Raw genomic sequence first — 25,672 nt, forward strand, 5'->3', positions numbered from 1 at the left:
AATGCAAGAGCTAAAAGGATTGGCTAAATTTAAGATACCTTTGGGAGCTATGGGCTGAGGGCAATAAAACATATGTTTTTATCCATCTATTTAGAAATATTTGTTTATCTTGATGATGTTATGCCAATACAGTAGCTTTTAAGTTATTTCTGAACTTAATAGTCTGTGAAGGCAGTAAGTGAAATATCATTCCGCAACTATTGCAAACATTCATTATGATCAAAATAGTTAATACTTTAAATATTTGTTGGTGATATACAATGTTATGATAAAAATTTGTGGTGATTGCATTAAGGAATAGTTTTTCTCTACCTCCTATGCAAGAAACAAATATTTTACATGGGTTTAGTAAAAAGCAAGGCTCATCTATCTGATCATTTAAAATTTTTGAATTATATATATTGAAACATGACATACTGTGCTCTTATACCTCAATTGCATTTTGTTCTGTTTTCCAAAGTTCGTGTCTTATAAATCTCTTGTATAAACTGTAGATTAAATTCTAAATCAAAAATCACAGTGTAAAAAAAAAAAATCCATTCTTTGCTGTAGAGAAAGGCATGAGTAGATTTAGGAAGACCAGTTAGGAGACTACCGGAGAATCCTAGGGAGGACATGATGGCTTGAGCTAAGGTGGTGACAACAATTCACACACAGGAAGTGAAACACACATATAAAATCAGAGAATTGAAATCTTTAAATTTTAAATTAGAATTGGATATATCAGTAGGAACTCATGAGTTTTTCCCTCTCTTTAAAAACATTATTTCATAGCTCTATTAAAAATGCCTCAAAATAAGGAAGGCCTAAAAACAATTGTCCTTCCCAGTGTCCAGAATGTTCCATGTTCTGGATTTAGTCAATTGCTTCCTCCTGGTGTCTTTTACTTTGATTTTCTCTTTCTTGTTTTGCCTGTAGATTGGAAGTTGGATCTGAAGACTTGATTTGATTCAGCTACAATCTTTAAAAATTTTTTGACAAGAATACTATACAGGTATTGCTTTATACTTCACATTACATCACATCACATCAGGAGGCACATAATGTCTGGTTGTCTCATTTTAATGATGCTAAGGTTGACTAGTGATTATAGGTGGTTATGGCCTGATATAATATTCCCTGTTATCCTTTTATCTAATTGTTTTAGCATTCATTGATGTTTAAGTCATTTGTTTCATCAGGGCTTTCTAGATGCTGCCTGCCTGCCTGCCCGCCCGCCCTCTTTCCTTCTTTCAAAAAACATCTTTTTTTTTTTTTTTTTTTTTTTTTTTGAGAGGGAGTCTTGCTCTGTCTCCCAGGCTGGAGTGCAGTGGCTGGATCTCAGCTCACTGCAAGCTCTGCCTCCCAGGTTTACACCATTCTCCTGCCTCAGCCTCCCGAGTAGCTGGGACTACAGGTGCCCGCCACCACGCCTGGCTAACTTTTTTTTTCTTTTTTGTAAAATTTTTAGTAGAGACAGGGTTTCACCGTGTTAGCCAGAATGGTCTTGATCTCCTGACCTCGTGATCTACCCGACTTGGCCTCCCAAAGTGGTGGGATTACAGCAGTGAGCCACCGCGCCCAGCCTCAAAAAACATCTTTACTGAGGTGCAACTGACATATAATAAACTGCACATTTTGGCTGGGTGCGGTAGCTCACACCTGTAATCTTAGCACTTTGGGAGGCTGAAGTGGATAGATCATTTAAGGCCAGGAGTTCAAGACCAGCCAGGCCAACATAGTGAAACCCTGTCTCTACCAAAAATACAAAAATTAGCCAGGTGTGGTGGCAGACGCCCGTAATCCCAGCTACTCAGGAGGCTGAGGCAGGAGAATTGCTTGAACCTGGAAGGCGGAGTTGCAGTTAACTGAGATCATGCCATTGCACTCCAGCCTGAGTGACAGAGTGAGACTTCACCTCAAAAAAACAAAACAGAACAGAACTGCACATTTTAAAATGTACAATTTGATAAACATTGACATAGGTATATATCCATTAAACCATTACCACAATCAAGACAGTGAATATATCCTGTCTTGACTTTTTCTTTGCCGTTTTGTATATTTGAAAATTTTCTTTTATCTTTTCTTTGTTTTTGAGACAGAGTCTCACTCTGTCACCCAGGCTGGAGTGCAGTGGCACAATCTGGGCTCACAGCAGCCTCCACTTCCCGGTTTCAAACGATTCGCCTGCCTCAGCCTCCCGAGTAGCTGGGATCACAGGCGTGTGCCACCTGTGGCATTTTGTATTTTGTAATGAGTAGGCATTTTCAGTAGTCTCTACATTTTCAGTAGTAGAGAAAATGAGTAGGCATTTTCAGTAGGCATTTTCAGTAGTCTCTTCATTTCAGTAGTCTCTACATTTTCAGTAGTCTCTACTGAAAATACAAAAAATGCCTACTGAAATGCCTACTGAAAATGCCTACTCATTTTCTAAAATGACTGGGCATTTTAGAAAATTAAGATAATTAATTTTTGTATTAGCTGGATGTATTTTGTATTAGTAGTTTCGACCGAAAATACAACGTGGTTTTGCCACGTGGTTTTGCCACGTTGGCCAGGCTGGTCTCGAACTCCTGACGTCAGGCTGGTCTCGAACTCCTGATGTCAGGTGATCCTCCCGCCTTGGCCTCCCAAAGTGCTGGAATTACAGGCATGAGCCGCCACACCCGGCCAGAAATTTTCATAATCAAAAGTAAAAAAAAATATTTATGAGGCAGATCAACAGGGCTTAGTAATTGAATGCTGGTAGTCAACAAGGGAAGGGTCTTGGATGACTCCTGGTTTTGTAGTATAAGTCACTGAGTAAATAAATGGTGGTACCATTTATTGAAATTGGAAACATTGGAGGAGAAAGTTGGTGAGTTCAGTTTTACACATGTTAAGTTTGAGGTCACAATGGGACATCCAAGTAGAAATGTCAAGTAGGCAGGTGGTTAAAAGGAACAGTCTGGGCCGGGCGCGGTGGCTCAAGCCTGTAATCCCAGCACTTTGGGAGGCCAAGGCGGGCGGATCACAAGGTCAGGAGATCGAGACCACAGTGAAACCCCGTCTCTACTAAAAAAAAAAATACAAAAAAATTAGCCGGGCGCGGTGGCGGGCGCCTGTAGTCCCAGCTACTCAGGAGGCTGAGGCAGGAGAATGGCGGGAACCCGGGAGGCGGAGCTTGCAGTGAGCCGAGATCGCGCCACTGCACTCCAGCCTGGGCAACAGCGTGAGACTCCGTCTCAAAAAAAAAAAAAAAAAAAAAAAAAAAAAGGAACAGTCTGAACTGGAGATGTACATTTGCAAATATTGACATTTAGTAGCTGAAACCAGGGTGTAGAAATTACCTGAGAGTAAGTACAGAATGAAATGAATAGGTTTAGGGGGAAAAAAGCTCTGAAAAATTCAGTGTTTTATGACCGGGTAGAAGAAGATGAAGGAGAAAAAAGTGTGAGTGTATAGTATGGCAGAAGCCGGGGGGAGACAGGGAGAGAAGATGCCAGGTGTGCTGATTCCAGTAAGTCATATTCTGTATGTTTTACTTTTCTCTCAGAAGTAATACATAAACATTATGATCTATGCACCAGTAAATATGGGCACGCTCCTGAAAGACGTGTCATCTTTAGTGCACTAATAAAATTAAATTCCTGAGCCTGTAAAGCTGAGGACTGGACTATGTGCTCTGTAAATCAACCAAAGTAAATGTTATCATGGGAGACTTTTGGTACTAGTTGGCTAGCTTTGTTTGTGACCTCTAAGCCTTAGGAAGTCTTTCTTTGGAGCATTTATAGTATTTATTAATTTTTAAAATTTTTATAAAAATAAAATATATTTCCCACTGATATTGGATAGGCTAATATCCACTGCTAGCCTATCCAATATTAGTGGGAAAGTTGCAATAACCTAAATTTTTATCCTGTAAGATTACACAAGGGAAAAGAAATTCCTGACATCAGTTTCACTTGAGGACATTTTAGATATGAGCAGCAGCTTTTTCCCCCAAGTTTTCATCCTAAGATAGGTAGATCTTATATAAATATATATACATGTCTGTATAAGTATGACCTATAAATATATAGTACATTCTTCATTCGGTAGTACCTACCATGCCAGGCCACCAATACTGAATGCCACTGGAGAAGCACCTTTTTCAAACAGCAGTATTTTTAATAAAAGTGAAATGTTTTTTCAAATAATTCTTACCTTTGTTAAATCTAAGAGGCCCACAGAAGCCTACCATAAAGCTATATAATATAATAGCCTTTCTGGCCAGGCAGGTGGCTCATGTCTGTAATCCCAGCGCTTTGGGAGGCTGAGGCGGATGGATCACTTGAGGTCAGGAGTTCGAGACCAGCCTGGCCAATGTGAAATCCCGTTTCTACTAAAAATACACAAAAATTAGCCAGCCATGGTGGCACACGCTGTAGTCCCAGCAACCCAGGAGGCTGAGGCAGGAGAATCACTTGAACCCAGCAGGCAAAGGTTGCAGTGAGCCGAGATCGTGCCACTGCACTCCAGCCTGGGTGGCAGAGCGAGACTCCAACTCAAGAAACAAAACAAAACAAAAAAACCATATATATATATGGTTTGTGTATATATATATATATATATATATATATAGAGAGAGAGAGAGAGAGAGAGAGAGAGAGAGAGAGAGAGAGAGAGAGAGAAATCTGGCTCATTAACAACTTCAACCTCCCCCAAGTGTGGGAATCTTTCTTAACATTCCTGATGGATGATTATCCAAATATGACTTATTGAAATCAGCACAAGTGGCATCTTCTTTATATATATATTGCATTTGGAATACTTGGGTCACTAGCTGATACTTCTTTTTAGAAATTTCTATACTGAGGATGATGAGAGTAAACTCCTTCTTTTGGTGTTTGTGGTATCACAGAATTCTTTTTCATTTGAGATGAAGATAATCATTGTTTGAATGCCTTACACATTTTAGATTTTTCTTGTTTGTTCAGTGAAAGAATGTATGAATCAATAAAGTGAATACAAGCCATTTAGTTGGTTCTGAAAAGCTGAGTATATCCTGTTAACCCGGTAAGAACTATTATAAGAGTCATGGAGTTCTTTAGGAGTAGAGTCATCTGTCACATGGTCTTAGGATTCCTGGTTTTTCACCCAGGCGGTCTGGGTTCAACTACCAGTATGGGAATGCTAAGCTTCTGCAAAAAAAAAAAAAAAGGTTTCAGAACCATGAACTTGTCTTGAGCAAAAACAATGCAACTATGCTAAGTCCCATAGCCCCCCTACCCACAAAGAAAAGGTGATAGAACAAATTTTTGCTGGGAGGGTGGCTCGTGCCTGCAATCCCAGCTACTCACTCTGGAGACTGAAGCGGGAGGATTGCTTGAGGCCAGTAGTTTGATACCAGCCTGGGCAACAAAGTGAGACTGTCTCTAAAAAAATTAAAATAGGCCAGGCACGGTGGCTCACGCCTGTAATCCCAGCACTTTGGGAGGCCAAGGCGGGCGGATCACGAAGTCAGGAGATCAAGACCATCCTGGCTAACACGGTGAAATCCCATCTCTACTAAAAATACAAAAAATTAGCCGGGCGTGGTGGCGGGCACCTGTAGTCCCAGCTACTTGGGAAGCCGAGGCAGGAGAATGGTGTAAACCCGGGTGGTAGAGCTTGCAGTGAGCCGAGATCACACCACTGCACTCCAGCCTGGGCGACAGAGCGAGACACTGTCTCAAAAAAATAAAATAAAATAAAATAAAGATTTCCCCCGCGCTTCTTGCTATTGAAGTGAGCGTGGGAGCCAGGCATAAGCAGCAAGCAATGAGAAGCAGCGTCGTGTACTGGAAAGGGCGTAGCCATTGTAATCAGATGGACTTGGTTCAAATCCACTTCTATTTATCATGTGTCTGATCTTGGGCCATTTAGTTACCCTTACTGAGTCTTGGTTTTTCTCATTTTAAAAATGAAGATAATGCCGGGCGTGGTGGCTCAAGCCTGTAATCCCAGCACTTTGGGAGGCCGAGGCGGGCGGATCACGAGGTCAGGAGATCGAGACCATCCTGACTAACACGGTGAAACCCCGTCTCTACTAAAAAATACAAAAAAACTAGCCGGGCGAGGTGGCAGGCTCCTGTAGTCCCAGCTACTCGGGAGGCTGAGGCAGGAGAATGGCGTAAACCTGGGAGGCAGAGCTTGCAGTGAGCTGAGATCCGGCCACTGCACTCCAGCCTGGGTGACAGAGCGAGACTCCGTCTCAAAAAAAAAAAAAAAAAAATAAAAATGAAGATAATGCTTACTTGGCAGAGTTACTGTGAAGATTAAATAAAGAGTAGAAAACATGTAACACAGCAACTGACTGATAGAATGAGCTTGATAATGGTAGCTATTATTATGCTTGTATTTGGGCAACATTTCATAAAACATTTATCAAGAAAAAAATAAGAATGTTATGCTTAATTTTTTTATTTTTAAGTAAGAGCTAGGTGTGGTGACTCACACCTGTAATCTCAGCTACTGGGTAGCTGAGGTAGTAAAATCACTTGAGCCCAGCCTGAGCAACACACTGAGACCCCTGTCTCTAAAATAAAGTTTTTAAAAAACTAGCCAGGTGTGGTGGTATGCACCTGTAGTTCCAGCTGTTTGGGAGGCTAAGGTGGGAGGATCCATTTTGCCCAGGAGTTTGAGGCTATATTGAGCTATGATCATGCCACTGCACTCCAGCCTGGGTGACAGTGTAAGACCCTGTTTCTAGATAGATAGATAAATAGATAAACAGATAAATAGAAAATCCATGACCAGGAGAAGATGAGGTAAGGGTTAAAAAGTAAGATAATTCACAATGGCCAAGAGCTGGAAGGAACCCTAGTCTCCATCCAGGACATTTTTGGCTTGTCAAAACTGGGGGTGGGACCAGGTGACGTGGCTCACGCCTGTCATCCCAGTGCTTTGAGAGGCCGAGGAGGGAGGACTGCTTGAGCCCATGAGTTCAAGACCAGCCTGGGCAACATAGGGAGACCCTGTCTCTAAAAGAAAAAAAACCAAAAAGCAAAAAAATAGCGTTGTGGTGGGGATGTTACTGGCAGCTAGTGCTGAAGGTCAGGGATGCTGGTATATATTATAACATGCATAGGATTTACCCTATGTGCACCCTTAAGAAAGAATTATCCAGCCCAAAATGTCAATAGTGGACAGGGTGTGGTGGCTCATGCCTATAATCCCAGCACTTTGGGAGGCTGAGGCAGGTGGATCACTGGAGGTCAGGAGTTCCAGACCAGCCTGGCCAACATGGTGAAACCCTGTCTCTACTAAAAATACAAAAATCAGCCGAGCATGGTAGCGGGTGCCTGTAATCCCAGCTACTCAGGAGGCTGAGACAGGAGAATTGCTTGAACCTGGAAGGTGGAGGCTGCAGTGAGCTGAGATTACGCCACTGCACTCCAGCCTGGCGACAGAGCGAGACTTCATCTCAAAAAACAAAAAAATGTCAATTGTGGTTGAAAAACCTGGACATGCATATATATGTATGTGTGTATATACATATTTCTTTCCTTTTTTTCTCTCTTGCCTCCTTCCTTTCTTTTAAAGTATACAGCTTCAATGAAAAATGGAGCATATTTTATGACAAAAGAAAATCCTATTGATTTTCTTTTTTCTCACTGACTGGAAATCTGATCCATACTGCATCTGTTACGACTGATGTAGCAACAGACTTTCCACCAAACTTTCACTTTACCAATGGAATAACAGACTTTCTGCCAGATTTTATTGGCTAATAGTAGTATAAAATATAAGAAAAAAAACAGAACTTCAAAAAAGAGTCAACAATCTGTTATCTGACCACCATTACTGGGCATTTGAAGTACCTTGTAGTAGACTTCACAAATGATTCTTAATTTTTAAAAATGCAAAGTGCCTTGGTATTTGTGTATGACATTTAAACTCAGAATTTATGTAGTATAGAAAAACACTCACCAAAATATTTTTTTTTTTTTTTTTTTTGAGACGGAGTCTTGCTCTGTAGCCCGGGCTGGAGTGCAGTGGCCGGATCTCAGCTCACTGCAAGCTCCGCCTCCCGGTTTTACGCCATTCTCCTGCCTCAGCCTCCGGAGTAGCTGGGACTACAGGCGCCCGCCACCTCGCCCGGCTAGTTTTTTGTATTTTTAGTAGAGACGGGGTTTCACGGTGTTAGCCAGGATGGTCTCGATCTCCTGACCTCGTGATCCGCCCGTCTCGGCCTCCCAAAGTGCTGGGATTACAGGCCTGAGCCACCGCGCCCGGCCCTCACCAAAATATTTATAAGCCACACACTTAAAATGCACTGAACATTTAAAAAAGCTCCAAAATTTAAACCATAGCATATATATTTATTTTATAAAATAGAAAAAAACAAATATAAAGTATATTATTTGTTCTTTATACATTTTGATTATACTAAATTTGTTAATTTAACACTAGTTCAAATAAACATTGTTATTTAAAAAATGCTGAGTACATGATTAAGATGAATTTTGTTTTCCATCAGAAAAAGAACTTCAGGAGTAAATAACGGTCTACAGGTGCTTCCCATCCACAACACTAGGTCTTCATCTTTTGTTTCTTAGACCACTCAGGTGCTTCTTTTTTAGTCTGTTTAAAAAAAAAAAATCCAATAAAATGCTTACAAGGAGGACAAGAGAGGCAATTCAGAGAACTAGATACATTGAGGTTTTTTATATGTAAACTCTACTAAAAAATTGCTTTTCTTAATTCAGAAAGGATACTTAAGGGCAAAGACTTTGTCTTTTGCTGTAAATAATCTCCCACCTGGTAGGTATGTGGTAGAAAAAACATACATCTGTGTTTTCTTGCTCAAAGCCTATACTTAAAATTTTCTGGGTATGTAATTATTTTACAAATTGATTTTATTTTCAAAGAGAATTATAAAAAATCAATGACATGACTTCTTTTTAGTTGTCTCATTTATAGATAATATTCATTCACTCAATAGATATTTATTAAATAATTACTATATCCAAATTATTGTGTTTTGGATCTTAGGAATTTCTAAGTATTTACCAGATTATTTCTTGCGTTTATTGCTCAATCATTTCAGCCTAAAAGGAGACAGGCTGTACAGAATAGAAAGAAAAAAGTAGGGGAGGTGAATTACAGAATAAAACATTCAGAACTTCACTGTATTTTGGCTGGGCACGGTAGCTCATGCTTATAATCCCAGGACTTTGGGAGGCTGAGGTGAGAGGACTGCTTAGGCCCAGGAGTTCGAGACTAGCCTGGGCAACATAGTGGGACCCCATCTCCAAGAAAAGAAAAAACAAATTAGCCAGGCATGGTGGCATGCACCTGTAGTCTCAGTTAACACGGGAAGTGGAGGTGAGATCACTTGACGATGGGTACGGTGGCTCATGCCTGTAATACCAGCACTTTGGGAGGCCAAGGAAGGTGGATCACTTGAGGTCAGGAGTTTGAGACCAGCCTGGCCGACATGGTGAAACCCTATCTCTACTAAAAATACAAAAAATTAGCCAGGCATGGTAATGCACACCTATAATCCCAGCTACTCAGGAGCCTGAGACAGGATAATTGAAGCTGGGAGGTGGAGGTTGCAGTGAGCTGAGATTGTGCCACTGCACTCCAGTCTAGGTGACAGAGCAAGACATTATGTCGGGGGGCGGGGGGGGGTGGGAAAGGAGATCACTTGAGCCCAGGAGGTCAAGGCTGAAGTGAGCTGTGATCATGCCACTACACTCAAGCCTGGGCAATAGAGCAAGACTGTCTCAAAAAACAATTGAGAGGAAGGTACAGAGATATCCCACATACCCTCTGGCTCCACACACGCACAGCCTCCTCCATTATTAATATCCCTTAGCCCAATGGTACATTTGTTACAACTGATGAGCCTATACTGACATGTCATTATCACCCAAGGTCCACAGTTTGCATTTGGGTTCACTCTTGGTACTATGCATTTTATGGGTTTGGACAAATGTCTATAGACAGGCATCCACCATTATAGTATAATATATAGTATCACGTAATATTTTCACTGCCCTTGAAATCCTCATAGATTTTTGTATCTACATTCATGAGAGATACTGGTCTGTAGTTTTGTTTTCCTCTAATATCTTTGTTTGATTTTGCAATTAGGGCAATGCTGGCCTTGCAAAATGAGCTGGGAAGTATTCTCTCTGCTTCTATCCAATGAAAGAGATTGTAGAGAATAGGTGCAATTTTAGCTGGGCATGGTGGCATGTGCCTGTAGTCCCAGCTACTAAGGAGGAAAAAGTGGGAGGGGAGGGGAGGGGAGGGATTCAACAGTGAACCCATCTGGACCTAATGCTTTCTGTTTTGAAAAGTTATGGATTAAATTCCTCCAATTTTTGTTTCTCTGGGAAAGTCTATTTTTCTTTCACTTCTGAAAAGAATAATTTTTCAGGGTACAGAATTTTAGGTTGGTGGTTTTGTTCTTTCATAACTTTAAATGTTTCACTCCACTCTTTTCTTGCTTGCATTGTTTCTGAGAAGTCAGCTGTAATCCTTATCTTTGCTTCTCTATAGGTAAGGTGTTATTTTCCTCCGGATTCTTTCAGGATTTTTTTTCTTCTTTTTGAGATAGGCTCTCGCTCTGTCACCCAGGCTGGTGTGGTGTGATCATGGCTAACTATAGCCTCAACCTCCTGGGCTCAAGTGATCGTCCCGCCTCACCCTCCTGAGTACCTGGGAATATGGGTGCATACCATTACTCTCAGCTAATACATATATATATAAAATGTATTTTTTTTTTTTGAGACAGAGTTTCATTCTTGTTGCCCAGGCTGGAGTGCAATGGCGTGGTCTTGGCTTACTGCAACCTCTGCTTCCCGGGTCCCAGGACAAGCAGTTCTCCTGCCTCAGCCTCCGGATTAGCTGGGATTACAGGCATGCGCTACCACACCCAGCTAATTTTTGTATTTTTAGTGGAGACGGGGTTTCACCATGTTGGCCATGCTGGTCTCGAACTCCTGACCTTGTGATCCACCCGCCTCGGCCTCCCAAAGTGCTAGGATTATAGGCGTGAGCCACCGCGCCCGGCAATTTTTATATTTTTTATAGAGATTGGGGTTTCGCCATGTTGCCCAGGCTAGGATTTTGTCTTTATCTCAATGTTCTGTAGTTTGAAAATGATATGCAAATGATATGCCTAAGTGTAGTTTTTTTTTTCTTTTTGCATTTATCTTTCTTGATGTTCTCAGAGTTCTCTGGGTCTGTGGTTTGGTGTCTGACATTAGCTTGGGGGGAATTCTGTCATTATTGTTTCAAATATCTCTTCCTTTCTTTCTTCCTTCTCCTTCTAATATTCTCATTAAATATATGCTATAGCTTTTGTAGTCATCCTTTAGTCCTTGGATATTCTCTTTTTTAGAGGTTTCTGTTAAAATACCCTTATTATTATTATTATTATTTTTTTTGGTGGACACAGGGTCCTGCTCTGTTGCCCAGCCTAGAGTGCAGTGGCATGATCATGGCTCACTGCAGCCTTGACCTTCTGGGCTCAAGCGATCCTCCCACTTCACCTCTCTGAGTAGCTAGGACCACAGGTGTGCACCACAGCACCTGGCTCTGTGTGTGTGTGTGTGTGTGTGTGTGTGTGTGTGTAGACAGGGTCTCTTATGTTGCGAAGGTTGGTCTGGAACTTGAACTCCTGGGTTCAAGTGATTCTCTCACCCTTCCAAAGTGCTGGGATTACAGGCATGAACCACTGTGCCTGGCCTGAAATATTCTCAAGGTTAGAGATTCCTTCCTCAGCTATGTCCACTGTACTAATCAGATTATCAAAGGCATTTGTCATTTATTTGTGTTTTTGAGATGGAGTCTCACTCTGTTGTCCAGGCTGGAATGCAGTGGTGTGATCTCGACTCACTGAAACCTCAGTCTCCCAGGTTCAAGCAATTTTCCTGCCTCAGGCTCCCGATTAGCTAGAATTACAGGTGCCCTCCATCACACCTGGCTAATTTTTGTATTTTTAGTAGAGATGGGGTTTCACTATGTTGGTCAGGCTAGTCTCGACCTCCTGATCTCAGATGATCTGCCCGCCTTGGCCTCCCAAAGTATTGGGATTACAGGTGTGAGCCACCATGCCCGGCCAGCATTTGTCATTTCTGTTATAGCGGTTTTGATCTCTAGTATTTCTCCTTTTGTGGGGTTCTTTCTTAGGATTTTCATCTTTCTGCTCACAGTGCCCATCTGTTCTTGCATGTTGTCTACTTTATCTATTGCAGCCCTTGGCATTCTAATCATAGTTGTTTTAGGTTCTCTGTCTGGTAATTCCAACATTTATGGCACAGTTGACTCTGGTTCTGATGCTTGCACTGTCTCTTCAAACTGTTTTTTTTTAGCTTTTAGTCTACCTGGTTAAGTTTTTCCTGATAATTGGACATACTGTACTGGGTAAAACAAACTGCTATAAATGGGCCTTTGGTAATGTGGTGGTAAGGCGTGGGGGTAGGGAAGGCATCCTATGGTCCTATGATTAGGTCTCAGTCTTTCAGTGACAGTGTGCCTCTGGAATGTGAACTTCACACATGCTTCTCAGTTTTTTGCCTTCTTAGGTGGGCCATGATGGCTAGGCGGGCTGGATTGGGTATTGTGTTTTTCTCAGGTCAGTTAGGCTTTGATAAAGCCCCAGCAGGGTAGCTTCTAGTTAAACAGTTTCTCCTGAGGGGAGACCTTGTTGAGAATTGAGAACTGAGTTCTCTAACATCTTTCAAAATGTCCTCTTTTCCCTCCCACTGCTGGAAATGGAAGGGGATTTTCTCCCAATATTTACTGTAAGAACTAGGTCAAGCTTCCAAAGTTAAAACTCACAAGAGTGTGGGGATTACTTCTATGACTGGAGTTTTTAACTTTCAGACGTGTCCATACCTAACTTCCAGCAGTTACATTCAGGTTTTCCTACCCCAGCACTGGTTCCCATCATGGAAGTTTTTGCTCTAATACATCATCATTGTCTGTATTGGCCTACCTGTCCACTTTTGGGGGCAGCAGTTTGCCCTGTGACCTCACTTCTATTAGGTATTTAAGAAAAGTTGGCTGGGTGCGGTGACTCATGCCTGTAATCCCAGCACTTTGGGAGGCCAAGACGGGGGGATCACCTGAGGTCAGGAGTTTGAGAACAGCTTGGCCAACATGGCGAAACCCCTTCTCTACTAAGAATACAAAAATTAGCCGGGTGTGGTGGCAGGCACCTGTAATCCCAGCTACTTGGGAGGCTGAGGCAGGAGAATTGCTTGAACCCGGGAGGTGGAAGTTGCAGTGAGCCGAGATCATGCCACTGCACTCCAGCCTGGGCAACAAGAGTGAAAAACTCTTGTCTCAAATAAAAAAAAAAAAAAAAAAAGAAAAGAAAAGGTGATTTTCTGGCTCAGCTTTTTATTTGTTGTTAAGATAAGGAAAAGTCAGAGTAAAACTAGGGAACTGCATGATTCTTAAACGATCAGATAGATTTGGGTGACTGGGAAAGGTGAGCCAGCTAAAAGTCTAGGGCTCTCACTATTCTTGGTCATAGAAGGACATGTATGCCGTTGTTCTTTATTTTGTTTATTTATTTTGAGACGAAGTCTCACTCTGTTGCCCAGGCTGGAGTGCAGTTAATCTCGGCTCACTGCAACCTCTGCCTCCTGGGTTCAAGCAATTCTGCCTCAGCCTCCTGAGTAGCTGGGATTATAGGCATGCACCACCACACCCGGCTAATTTTTGTATTTTTAGTAGAGACAGGGTTTCACCATGTTGGCCAGGCTGGTCTGGAACTCCTGACCTCAGGTGATTCGCCTGCCTCGGTCTTCCAAAGTGCTGGGATTACAGGCGTAAGCCACTGCACCCGGCTGCCATTGTTCTTTAAATTGCAGGTCCCAACCCACGGGTAATGAACTCTAGTAGGTAAAAGACCAGAATTGAGAAAACAAACAAACAAAAAAAACCAGCACAGAAAATATCTGAGTATTGGCCACAGTGGGGGTAAGTTCTGTTTTGAGAAACTGTGTGATCATCACTAGGTCATAATGTAAATGGTTTTCTTAACTGTGACTCCTGGACAAAAAAAGTGAAAGCAACTGCTATAGACTAAGCTACAGATCCTCAGGATGACACCAAAGGGTGCAGAATTGCTTTGTACATTCGCATTTCCTCAATCAGCTGATACTAAAATTTTTACTACTACTCTGTGTTTACAGGGAGAAGGTAAATAAAAACTTTGGCATTAAAAAAGAATCTTAATACTCAGAAAGGGCAGTATAAGAATTTCAATGGCAGATAGTTCTTCCTTACTCTCCTTTTATGTGTGTCTGTTACATTGGAGACCATTACTCCCACCCCTAATATGTTTTCTCCCTAGATGTGTTAATGAGACAGATTTGCCACAGTCAAGTGTACCTTGTGTCTTGGGGATTAACTGCCTTGCTACTTCATAGGGTAACTTTTCAGATGTTTTATCACAACCATTTTAATTTCAAAGTCTGTTCCCCTAGGACTAAGATATGTTCCTTATTCCCAGGTTATTTTGGGTGAACTTTACCTTCACTGTCATGTTCTAACCACATTTCACTTAGAAGACCGGCCCCTTTAGGATCTGGCCCATACTTACGTATCTAATCCTGTTTCTTGACACTCTCCAACATGAACTAAATTGTTTGTACTTGAGATTAGTTTAATAGCATTTATTTGACCAACTACTCTGTGCCAGTCCTTGTGTTAGGTTCTGGGAATATAAAAATGAATCAAATCCTGTTACAGAGGCTGCTGGGATCACGTCTCGGCCTTTTGGCTGAGCTCAAGTGCAGAGGTTGCTGGCTGTCTAGCCTGTATCTATTTCCCCCTTCTTAATAACAGAACTCTGATTTTATCAGTAAAGCAACAGATTCATCCTGTATAAAACATTTATCGGCCGGGCGCGGTGGCTCAAGCCTGTAATCCCAGCACTTTGGGAGGCCGAGGCGGGCGGATCACGAGGTCAGGAGATCGAGACCACCCTGGCGAACACGGTGAAACCCCGTCTCTACTAAAAAATACAAAAAAACTAGCCGGGCGAGGTGGCGGGCGCCTGTAGTCCCAGCTACTCGGGAGGCCGAGGCAGGAGAATGGCGTAAACCCGGGAGGCAGAGCTTGCAGTGAGCTGAGATCCGGCCACTGCACTCCAGCCTGGGCGACAGAGCAAGACTCCGTCTCAAAAAAAAAAAAAAAAAAAAAAAAAAAAATTTATCAGCCTTCCTTGCTGCTAGGTGTGGCCACATGACTAAGTTTTGGCCAATGGCATATAAGTTGAAGACGTCTGGTAGGACTTACAGAAAAACTCCTTTGGAAAGAGAGACTATTTTCCTCCCGTTTTCTCATTTCCTGCTTAAAATGCAGACATGATGGCTGTGGCCAGAGCAACCATACTGTGATTCTAAGAACAGATGCCACACTCTAAGGATGGTTCAAGAGAAAGGAAGAGGGAACCTAGGTTCCTGATGACTTCATAGGGCCACATACTTGTCCTGAAATAGTTATCTCCAGGCCTGTATGTGAGAGACTGAACAATTTGCTAAAGCTGCTGAACTAGCAGTGGGACACAATTCCTAAAGATGCTGACTCTTACGCTCTTAGTTTATACCATTTATCTTATCTCATGTTGTATCTTCAGCATGCAGGAGTGTCTCGCCAGCCGTAGGTGTTCGATGTCATGCCTCCTTTGATTTTTGTGGTTTGAGCACCATATAGTACAGTGGTTAAAGCACAGGTTCTAGCCATTTATTAATTTTGCAAAGTGGGCAAATCGAGGACTTCTTAGTTACCTCATATATTTTTTTCCATAGCATTTGTCATGTTTTCACATCTTACTCAATTTATTTATTTTTTTGTTTGTTGGTTTATAGTCTATCTCTATCCACAAATGTAAGGTCCACAGAGGCAGGAATTGTTTATATCTCTACTTTTTGGAATAGTACTTGGCACAAAGTAAGTGCTCAATAAACATTTTTCAATGAATGAATGAATGTTTGGTTCTGCTATGACAAAAGCCTTTTGGATCTATTTAAGTCTGGACATAAGGTTTCATGTGAGTCAATTCAAGCCTTTCTAGTATGCAAGACAAAAGAAAATTCTACTACAGTAATGCAATAATATGTTTCCAACTAATCAGGCAACATCACCCTTGACAAGCATCAGGGGTAGTACTTATGATTCTAAGCAACAGCCTGATTTTTGAGTGGAAATGGTAATTAACCAGTAAGGCATGGAAACAGCATATTTTGCTGTATGAACTCAAATTTACTTATATCATTCAAAGATATTTTCAATCCTTCGATTAGTGAACTTTTTCCTTCAGTTATATTATTGTCTGAAATTCAGGTTCTCTGTTAATTACATTAGCATAGAATATGTCACAGTGATTTCTCAACTACATTAGCATGTAAGTCTCACTACCAAAATTTGAACAGATTCCAAGTAGATAACACTGCTTCTGAAAAGTTTCTTTCTGACTTTCATAAAATGTATAATCTTCATTTCCAGATATTTTAGTCAGTAATGTGCTAGCCATTAGTGATAGCCCTAAGTTCCAGACACTAGAAGTTTCTAAGCTTTTTATCAACTCCTGAGATACATCATGGACCAGTAAACTATGGTCCATGGTCTGTTTTTGTACGGGCTGCATGCTAAGAATGGTTTTGACTTTTTTTTTTTTTTTTTTGAGATGTGGTTTTGTTCTTGTCACCCAGAGCGCAATTGTGCAATCTTGGCTCACTGCAACCTCCGCCTCCTGGGTTCAAGCGATTCTCCTGCCTCAGCCTCCCGAGTAGCTGGGATTACAGGCATGCGCCACCACGCCTGGCTAATTTTGTATTTTTAGTAGAGACGAGATTTCTCCATGTTGGTCAGGCTGGTCTTGAACTCCTGACCTCAGGTGATCTGCCCGCCTTGGCCTCCCAAAGTGCTGGGGTTACAGGTGTGAGCCACTGTGCCTGGCCTAGTTTTGACATTTTTTAAAAAAGGTAAACAAAAAAAACAAGCAAACAAAGAATATACAATAGAGTTTGCTGGCTCGTGGTAACTGATTGTTAAAATGGGCACAGCAAAATAATTCAGATGTATAGTTAATTGATTTTTGGAGAAGTGCTTGAACCCAGGAGGTGAAGGTTGCAGTGAGCCAAGATTGTGCCACTGCACTCTAGCCTGGGTGACAGAGTGAGACTCCATCTCAAAAAAAAAAAAAAAAAAAATTAACTGCTTTTTATTTTGATAATTCCATTCTTTTAGCTGTTTGATCAGTAGTGGTTCTTTTTTCTATTTTATTAAAGATACTTCCCTTTATATCCATAAGATGGTGCTTTATATGACAAAATTTTACATTCTGCTTCAGGTATTAATGGGATTAACCATTTAACTGAGTAGGGTCCTTATTTTAAATATAAGGCTTATAGGCTTCATAATATGAAGTGCTTTATAGATATGTATATAAATATATATGCATATATATTTTACATACACATAAAATATATATACACACACATATATATGCATACACATTAATAAAAACCTTAAATTGTTAGTAAAGTATTAACAGGGCCTAAAGTATACTATATTCCAGATTTAGGAAAGAGAGCACAAAGCCATTGTAGAAACAAATGACAAGACTAACTGGAAACTTACCAGAAGTAATTTACTATGTTACAAGGTGATTTTGGAAACAAATAACTGATAAGATAGATACTGCTGTGTCATCCAGAATTAGCCAGTTAAAACATTAATATATAACATGGGCATTATAACCCATTGAGAAAGTTTGTTAAAATTAGAAACAATGATGACTGACAAATGCAGACATAATAAGCCTGGTGAATAACTCCTGTAATATAAAAAAAGAGCTAGCAATTAACAATCTATTAGTGTTTAACCAGTACTACTTCTCTAAGGAAAAAAAGTCTATGTCTGGTAGATATAATTCGTTTTCCAAAAAAGTTCTAAACTGGAAATCAAATAAATAAATATTGAGAAGTCCTCACAGGCAGGGCCCAACTTAAGTGAGTTTAAGACAGTTGATGTGGCTTTACCACTAACAAGATGTGAAGCTGTCTGAGATCAGTCAGCTTCATTCCATGTTCACCAAAAAATTCCTGACTTTTAGTTTAGCTTACCAGCTAAATTAAATAACATCAGGAAGAGGTTACAATTAGTGTTCCTGACACTAGAAATTAAAAAATGAATATTTAAAAATGTACATGTAAACAGCTAGATATTTTGAGGTCTGGTCATACTTTGGTGAGATGAGTCTACATTAAACATAAAAGAGTGAGACCAGGCCAGGCCCAATGGCTCATTCCTGTAATCCCAGCACTTTGGGAGGCCTAGGTGGGCAGATCACTTGAGGTCAGGAGTTTGAGACCAGCATGGCCAATATGGTGAAACCTCGCCTTCATTAAATATACAAAAATTAGCTGGGCATGGTGGCGTGTCCCTGTAATCCCAGCTACTCAGGAGGCCGAGGTGGGAGAATAGCTTGAACCCAGGAGGTGGAGGTTGTAGTGAGCTGAGTTTGTACCACTGCACTCCAGCCTGGGGGACAGAGCAAGACTCCATCTCAAAAGAAAAAAACAGTGAGACCAGAGCTTCCAAACACAACTATGACACAGAAGTGTTACAGGTATGCGGCGCTTCTGATCTTCTCAGCCCTCAGTGTCTGGGGTGGCTGGAGTCCCTTCAGTCTACCAGCAAAGTTCAGCTATCCTGTTGTGTCATATAAATATTCTATTCTAATTTTCCACATGTGTTATAAGAAATGTTGGGAGGCGGCCGGGCGCAGTGGCTCAAGCCTGTAATCCCAGCACTTTGGGAGGCCGAGGCGGGCGGATCACAAGGTCAGGAGATCGAGACCACAGTGAAACCCCGTCTCTACTAAAAATACAAAAAATTAGCCGGGCGCGGTGGCGGGCGCCTGTAGTCCCAGCTACTCAGGAGGCTGAGGCAGGAGAATGGCGGGAACCCGGGAGGCGGAGCTTGCAGTGAGCCGAGATCGCGCCACTGCACTCCAGCCTGGGCAACAGCGTGAGACTCCGTCTCAAAAAAAAAAAAAAAAAAAAAAAAAAAAAAAAAAAAAAAAAAAAGAAATGTTGGGAGGCACAGTGTTAGGACATGACTCTGTGATGACGCTACCCTAGTGTGGCATCCTTGTCACTTGTCTAAATACAACCAATTATACTCATTATATTACTATCTTATAAATAACTGCTACATTCCATTTTGATAAAATTATAAACTTTCCCTCATGAACAAATGAGAAAAACTATTTTTATAACCTATCTACTTACTTTTAAATTAAATTAAAATTTTCAGTTTATTTTTTATTTTATATTATATTTCATCATTTTATATATTTTATTTTGAGACAGGGTCTTGCTCTGTCACCCAGGCCTGAGGGCAGTGGCGTGAACATGGCTCACTGGGCTCATGTGATCCTCCTGCCTCAGACTCCCAAGTAGCTTAGCACCACAGGCACATACCACCATGCCTGGCTAATTTAAAAAACATTTTTTTTTTTTTTTGTAGAGGCAGGGTCTCACAAAAGTTTTTGCCCAGGCTTTAAAACGTTTTTAAAAAGAAGATTCTGGTAAAATACATACAACATAACATTTATTACTTTAACTATTTTTATTTATTTTTATTTTTCTTTGAGATGGAGTTTCACTCTTGTTGCCCAGGTTGGAGTGCAGTGGTGCGGTATCGGCTCATTGCAACCTCCCCCTCCTGGGTTCAAGCGATTCTCCTGCCTCAGCCTCCCGAGTAGCTGGGATTACAGGCATGCGCTACCATGCCTGGCTAATTTTTGTACTTTTAGTAGAGACGGGGTTTCTCCATGTTGGTCAGGCTGGTCTCGAACTCCTGATCCACCCACCTCGGCCTCCCAAAGTGCTGGGATTACAGGTGTGAGCCACCATGCCCAGCCAACGATTTTTAAATGTACAGATCAGTGGTATTACATACATTCACATTATGATGCAACGATCACTACTATCCATCCATAGAACTCTTTTCATCTTGCTTGACTGAAACTCTCTACTTGTTAAACAATAAATTCCCATACCCCCTAGCTCCTGGCAACCACCATTCTACTTTCTGTCTCTATTAATGTGACTAGGTATAACCTATCTACTTTTATTTCCCTTTGTACTAAGGGAAAGGATGAATAGATAGTGAATTGGCTAAAGTCAGACGTAAGAATATAGTCAGAAAGGAATAAAGTCTAGATATAGAAAAGACGTATTAGACATCCTATTCTTCAACAACTAAAAAGGAGCACAAGTTAGAAAATATTTTGTGAAGACCATATTTTCTTTTCTTTTTCTTTTTTTTTTTTTTTGAGACAGAATCTCATTCTGTCACCCAGGCTGGAGTGCAGTGGCACAATATCAGCTCACTGCAACCTCCGCCTCCTGGGTTCAAGCGATTCACCTGTCTCAGCCTCCTGAGTAGCTGGGATTACGCGTGCCTGCCACCACACCTGGCTAATTTTTGTATTTTTAGTAGAGATGGGGTTTCACCACGTTGGCCAGGATGGTCTTGAACTCCTGACCTCAGGTGAGCAGCCCACCTCCGCCTCCCAAAGTGTTGGGATTACAGGCGTAAGCCACCATGCCTGGCCAATAAAATATTTTCTTTGCTCTTGGAATTTCTAAATAATGCTGATCTTCACTTGTCAAAATCCATGCATTCTTTTAAGCCAAGCTCAAATCCTTTCTGACAGGGCAACCTAGAGTCCTCCAAAACCACAGTGTCTATTCTTTCTTTGAATTTTCATAGCAATCTGTATTTCCGTTAAAGTAGGATACCCAGGTCAGGTGCAGTGGCTCATGGCTATAATCCCAGCACTTTGAGATTATAGCTATGATGGGAGGATTGCTTGAGCCCAGGAGTTCAAGACCAGCCTGAGCAATGCAGTGAGATCCTGTCTCTACAAAAAATAAAAAAATTTAGCTTGGTGTGGTGGTGTGCACATGTGGTCTCAGCTATTTGGGAGGCTGAGTTGGGAGGATCACTTGAGCCTGGGAGGTTGAGGCTGCAGTTAGCCGTGTTCATGCCACTGCACTCCAGCCTGGGTGACACAGCAAGACCCTGTCCCAAAAACAAAACAAAAAAAGTAGGCTAACTGATTTTGCCTTATGTTATTGTTTAATAAGTTTGATCCTGTATGCTGATGCTATCTTAATCATCATCACAGGCTCTTGCATATAGTCAAGTCAGTAAACACTTCTTGAATTGACTACACTAATTTTCCTTCCAGGCAGGGTGTGGTGGCTCACATCTGTAATCCAGCAGTTTGGGAGGCTGAGGTGGGTGGATCATCTGAGGTCAGGAGTTTGGAGACCAGCCTGGCCAACATGGTAAAACCCCATCTCTACAAAAAAAAAAAAAAAAATTAGTGGGCATGGTGGCATGTTCCTGTAATCCCAACTACTAGGAGGCTGAGACAGGAGAACTACTTGAACCCAGGAGGCAGAGGTTGCAGTGAGCCAAGACTGTGCCACTGCCCTCTAGCTTGGGCGACAGCGTGAGAGTCCGTCTGAAAAAAAAAAAAAATTTTCTTTCCAGATGACATGTAGCTTTCCAAACCACTTCTATGGAATCATGTCGTTCATATAACCACTTATATATCAATTATATAAACTTAATCTGTCTATCCAACATATGCTAGCCAACGAGATAAATACAAATCAAGGCCTGAACTACATCATAAACTCACCAGAAATCAGACACTTCACACACTATACACTGGAGCTGCAGAGTCGTACTGTTTGCTACCCTACTTAGAGTCTAAGGCTTTTTTTGTTTGTTTGTTTAAGACAGAGTCTTGCTCTGTCATCCAAGCTGGAGTGTGGAGGAATGATCTCGGCTCACTGCAACCTCCACCTCCCAGGTCCAAACGATTCTCCCGTCTCAGCCTCCCAGGTAGCTGGGACTACAGGCATGCACCACCACACCTGGATAATTTTGGTTTTTTTTTTTTTTTTTTTGAGACGGAGTCTCGCTCTGTCGCCCAGGCTGGAGTGCAGTGGCGCGATCTCGGCTCACTGCAAGCTCCGCCTCCCGGGTTCACACCATTCTCCTGCCTCAGCCTCCTGAGTAGCTGGGACTACAGGCGCCCGCCACCGCGCCCGGCTAATTTTTTGTATTTTTAGTAGAGACGGGGTTTCACCGTGGTCTTGATCTCCTGAACTTGTGATCCGCCCGCCTCGATAATTTTGGTATTTTTAGTAGAGACGGGGTTTCAGTATGTTGGCCAGGCTGGTCTCGAACTCCTGACGTCAGCTGATCTGTCTGCCTCAGCCTCTCAAAGTGCTGGGATTACAGGTGTGAGCCAATGCTCTCAAGCTCTTTTTTTGTTTTAATGCTTACAATCTACTTGGTGAAAAGACTAAAAGCAGAGTTGCTAGTATCTGTATTTTAAATAAGGTTTTGAGAAAATAATGACCACGATGTGAATCCTGAATATAAATTCTATTTTCCGAATGGGATGGCAGCAGAAAAGCAGCAAAAGAGTCCCATACTGCTCAGAAAGGAAGGAGGAAAGTTGTTCTAAATCAGGTTAGAATAGCTCTAGGTTTTTCTAAGAAAGAGATAAGTGAGACTGGGAAAAAAGGGATAGCACAGCAAAAAGCTACCTTAAGAGAGAAAGTAGGTGATGAGTGGGAATGAACTGGGTGTTTCTGAATAAAGAAGACTGAAGCTGCCTGTGGCAGAAGTAGCACTAACTAGAGTCATTGGAGGCGAAGCTTTCATTCTCCCTGTAGTTCACTTTAACATTAAAGTTCCACACCCAGTTTAGAGTTTTAACAGCTAAGAACATAACTAAACTGGGGAGACAAATAACTGCTTTTTATTCTCCTCAGCAAATATTTATTGAGTATCTGCTTTGTTCAGCTGCTATGCAAAACAAAAGGAATACAGTTTCTGTCCTTAAGGTACTTACATTCTGTGGTTCAATTAGTTTTTGTTGGTACACTAAGTGCCTGAACAACAATTCTGCCACATGTGTCATTTCAAAGGCCAGAGTTCTTCTAAAAAAGGAACTTTTGAGGTTGCCTTCATATATAAATATCACATGTACACTGTAAAACATTTGTATACATACAAAAAAGCACATTAAAAAAATGTCTTGTCAGGTGTGGTGGCTCATACCTGTAATCCCAACACTTTGGGAGGCCGATGTCAGCAGATCATGAGGTCAGGAGTTCAAGACCAGCCTGACCAACATGGTGAACTCTCGCCTCTACTAAAAACACAAAAATCAGCCTGGCGTGGTGGCACACGCCTGTAACCTGCAGGAGGCTGAGGCAGGAGAATCGCTTGAACCTGGGAGGTGGAGGTTGCAGTAAGCTGAGATTGCGCCACTGCACTTCAGCCTAGGCAACAGAGTGACAGACTCCATCTCAAAAACAAACAAACAAAATCTTCAGAGGAAGACCTAAGTGTCAAAAAAAAAAAAAAAAAAAAAAAAAAAAGTCAGGCTCTTATTTCTCCTCCTCTACATAATAGCACTGTTCCCACTCCATTGCCCAGTTAATGGTAGTTTTGTGTGGCTCGCCTCATACTGCCAATGCATATGGAAACGCTCATCCATCCACCCATCCATCACTGAATTTAATATCAGGGGGAAATACCTACAGTAAATACTTTCAGCCAAAGGATCTGGATTTAGAAATGTTTTCATTTTAGGTATAAAACCATGAGATTATAAAATGATTAGCTCTTACTTCAAATACTGGCATGGTAAATTCCTTATCAATAAGTTCAGAGAAAATATAAAAAAGTATTCTTAAGGAAAATTGAAAATATTCAAAAGAATAACTACAAATGATGCCTGAAGAGAATCATAGCATGTTAGAATAAAAGGAGTCCAGAACTCTTTTCATTATAACCTCTCACTTAATTTTATAGATAAGAACACACTTGGAACAGGTAATGATTTGCCCCAGGTTACCTAGTCGGTTCACATTACTAAGTCTGCATTAGCTTATAGTCTTGATTTGACTTGTTTATAGCATTACCTCTTAGTTTTCATTAGGACATAGCTGAGCTTGTACCTCTTTTGAAAAAAATTTCCCTAATTATTATTTAAAAAGAATTTTATTGTAGAATAAAATAAAAAATCCAGATAAGCAAAAATAAGGAAGGAAGAACTACCCAACTAATATTGAATCTTCTTAATTTTATCACCACTCTATAACCTTATCTGGAGGTACTGGGGAAATCTTATTGTTACTCATGTACTGATTATAGCTGGTATTCCAGGAAATCACAATCAGGTTACTAAGCTAAAGCCAGAAATGTAGAAGGTCAGGGTCAGAAGGAATAGTGCCACTGCCTGGAGCAGAGCAGGATCAGAAAGGCAGATCAGAGAGTGCTGACAGGCTTTAAGTATTCAGCTGTATCTTGTGGTTTTCATCTGACCCTATTTCCTATTAATGTGTATGTATTCAATCTGCTTTCTTCCTATAGATTATAATAGATACAGCATAGTGTCTGCCATAATCTCTGCCCACTTTCTGAGCAAAACTTGCCTAGCCATAGCCCTTAATAAACAGTCCTCAGCAGCTGTATTTGGAACTGTGTGACTCCTGCTCACCATTAAGGGCAGCCATTCTGTAGGCTGGGTAATAACCTTAGGAAGTCTTGCCAAAAAGGGGTATCACCCAACAAGAATGAGCTATGGCAATTAGATTTTTAGCCTTGGAAAATACAGGGAGAACTACATTATAAGAGAGTAGATGCAGAAAGGATGTACAGAAACCTATTTCAAGACAAAGGGCTGTGAGCAAGTTAATGAGGAAGTGGAAAATATGAGTAAGCAGAAACTAGGGGAGAAACAAAGAGAAGCTGATGTACTCCAGAGGAAAAGATGCATGGACTCGGCCGCCTTGTGTCCAGGCTAGTTAACTGAACCATCCTGTTTTCTCCCGCCTGTCAGCTTAGTCTTCATTACTGCCACACGTATCCTTAAATAATTGTCCCTATTTTATTTTATTTTTTGAGGTGGAGTTTCACTCTGTTGCCCAGGCGGGGAGTGCAGTGGTGCCACCGCACCTACGATTCTCCTGCCTCAGTCTTCCAAGTAGCTGGGACTACAGGTATGTGCTACTACACCCAGGTACTTTTTGTATTTTTAGTAGAGACAGGGTTTCACTATGTTGGCCAGCCTGGTCTTGAACTCCTGACCTCAGGTGATCCTCCCACTTCGACTTCCCAAAGTGCTGGGATTAGAGGTGTGAGCCACCACGCCTGCCCAATTGTCCCTTATTTGATCTAAACTGTAACTTTCATTTTTTAAAAAGGGGAGGTTGAATTACATAATCACTAAAAAACTCTTTCATCCTATTAATCTTGAGTAGCATTATCTGCACGTATAATAAAATGACTGAGATCAGAAGTTCTCATATTTGACTGATTATTATACTCATCTCGGGAGTTAAAAAAAATGAAGATTCTGGGGACTCACTGAATCAAAATATCACAGAGAAAATCTTTCTGGTTTTGAGTCTCCATGTTTAGCAGATATAAATCATGTTTCTCCTCAGAAATGAAAGTATGATTGAGAAATCATTTGAAGTAAAACGGAATATTTAATAATGTTACTCCTATTTTAATTCTCTTGCCTTTTAATCTTGATTCTTATTATTTGTTAAAATATATAGTTTTCAATATTTCCTAATTTATTTTCTCTATTTTTAAA

The 25,672-nt window shown here is 41.2% G+C and overlaps 1 protein-coding gene across 5 annotated transcripts in view; it reads right to left on the bottom strand.

Moving 5' to 3' along the window:
- LOC105481764 (progesterone immunomodulatory binding factor 1) overlaps positions 1-25,672 on the bottom strand; it is a 282,457-nt gene that overhangs the window by 33,052 nt on the left and 223,733 nt on the right. Inside the window, exon 18 of one of the 5 annotated variants that reach the window (XM_071081242.1) lies at positions 4,969-5,144. The exons of 3 other annotated variants lie outside the window; for them this stretch is intronic. In XM_071081242.1, coding sequence (XP_070937343.1) covers positions 5,097-5,144 — 48 coding nt within the window. In that variant the 3' untranslated portion in view covers positions 4,969-5,096. Of the gene's footprint in view, positions 1-4,968; positions 5,145-8,303; positions 8,569-25,672 lie in introns of those variants that run through there. One more of the 5 variants, XM_011741500.2, reaches the window with a different exon arrangement.

This window comes from Macaca nemestrina, chromosome 16 (assembly GCF_043159975.1).
Source record: "Macaca nemestrina isolate mMacNem1 chromosome 16, mMacNem.hap1, whole genome shotgun sequence".
In the NCBI taxonomy this organism is placed as follows: Eukaryota; Metazoa; Chordata; class Mammalia; order Primates; family Cercopithecidae; genus Macaca; species Macaca nemestrina.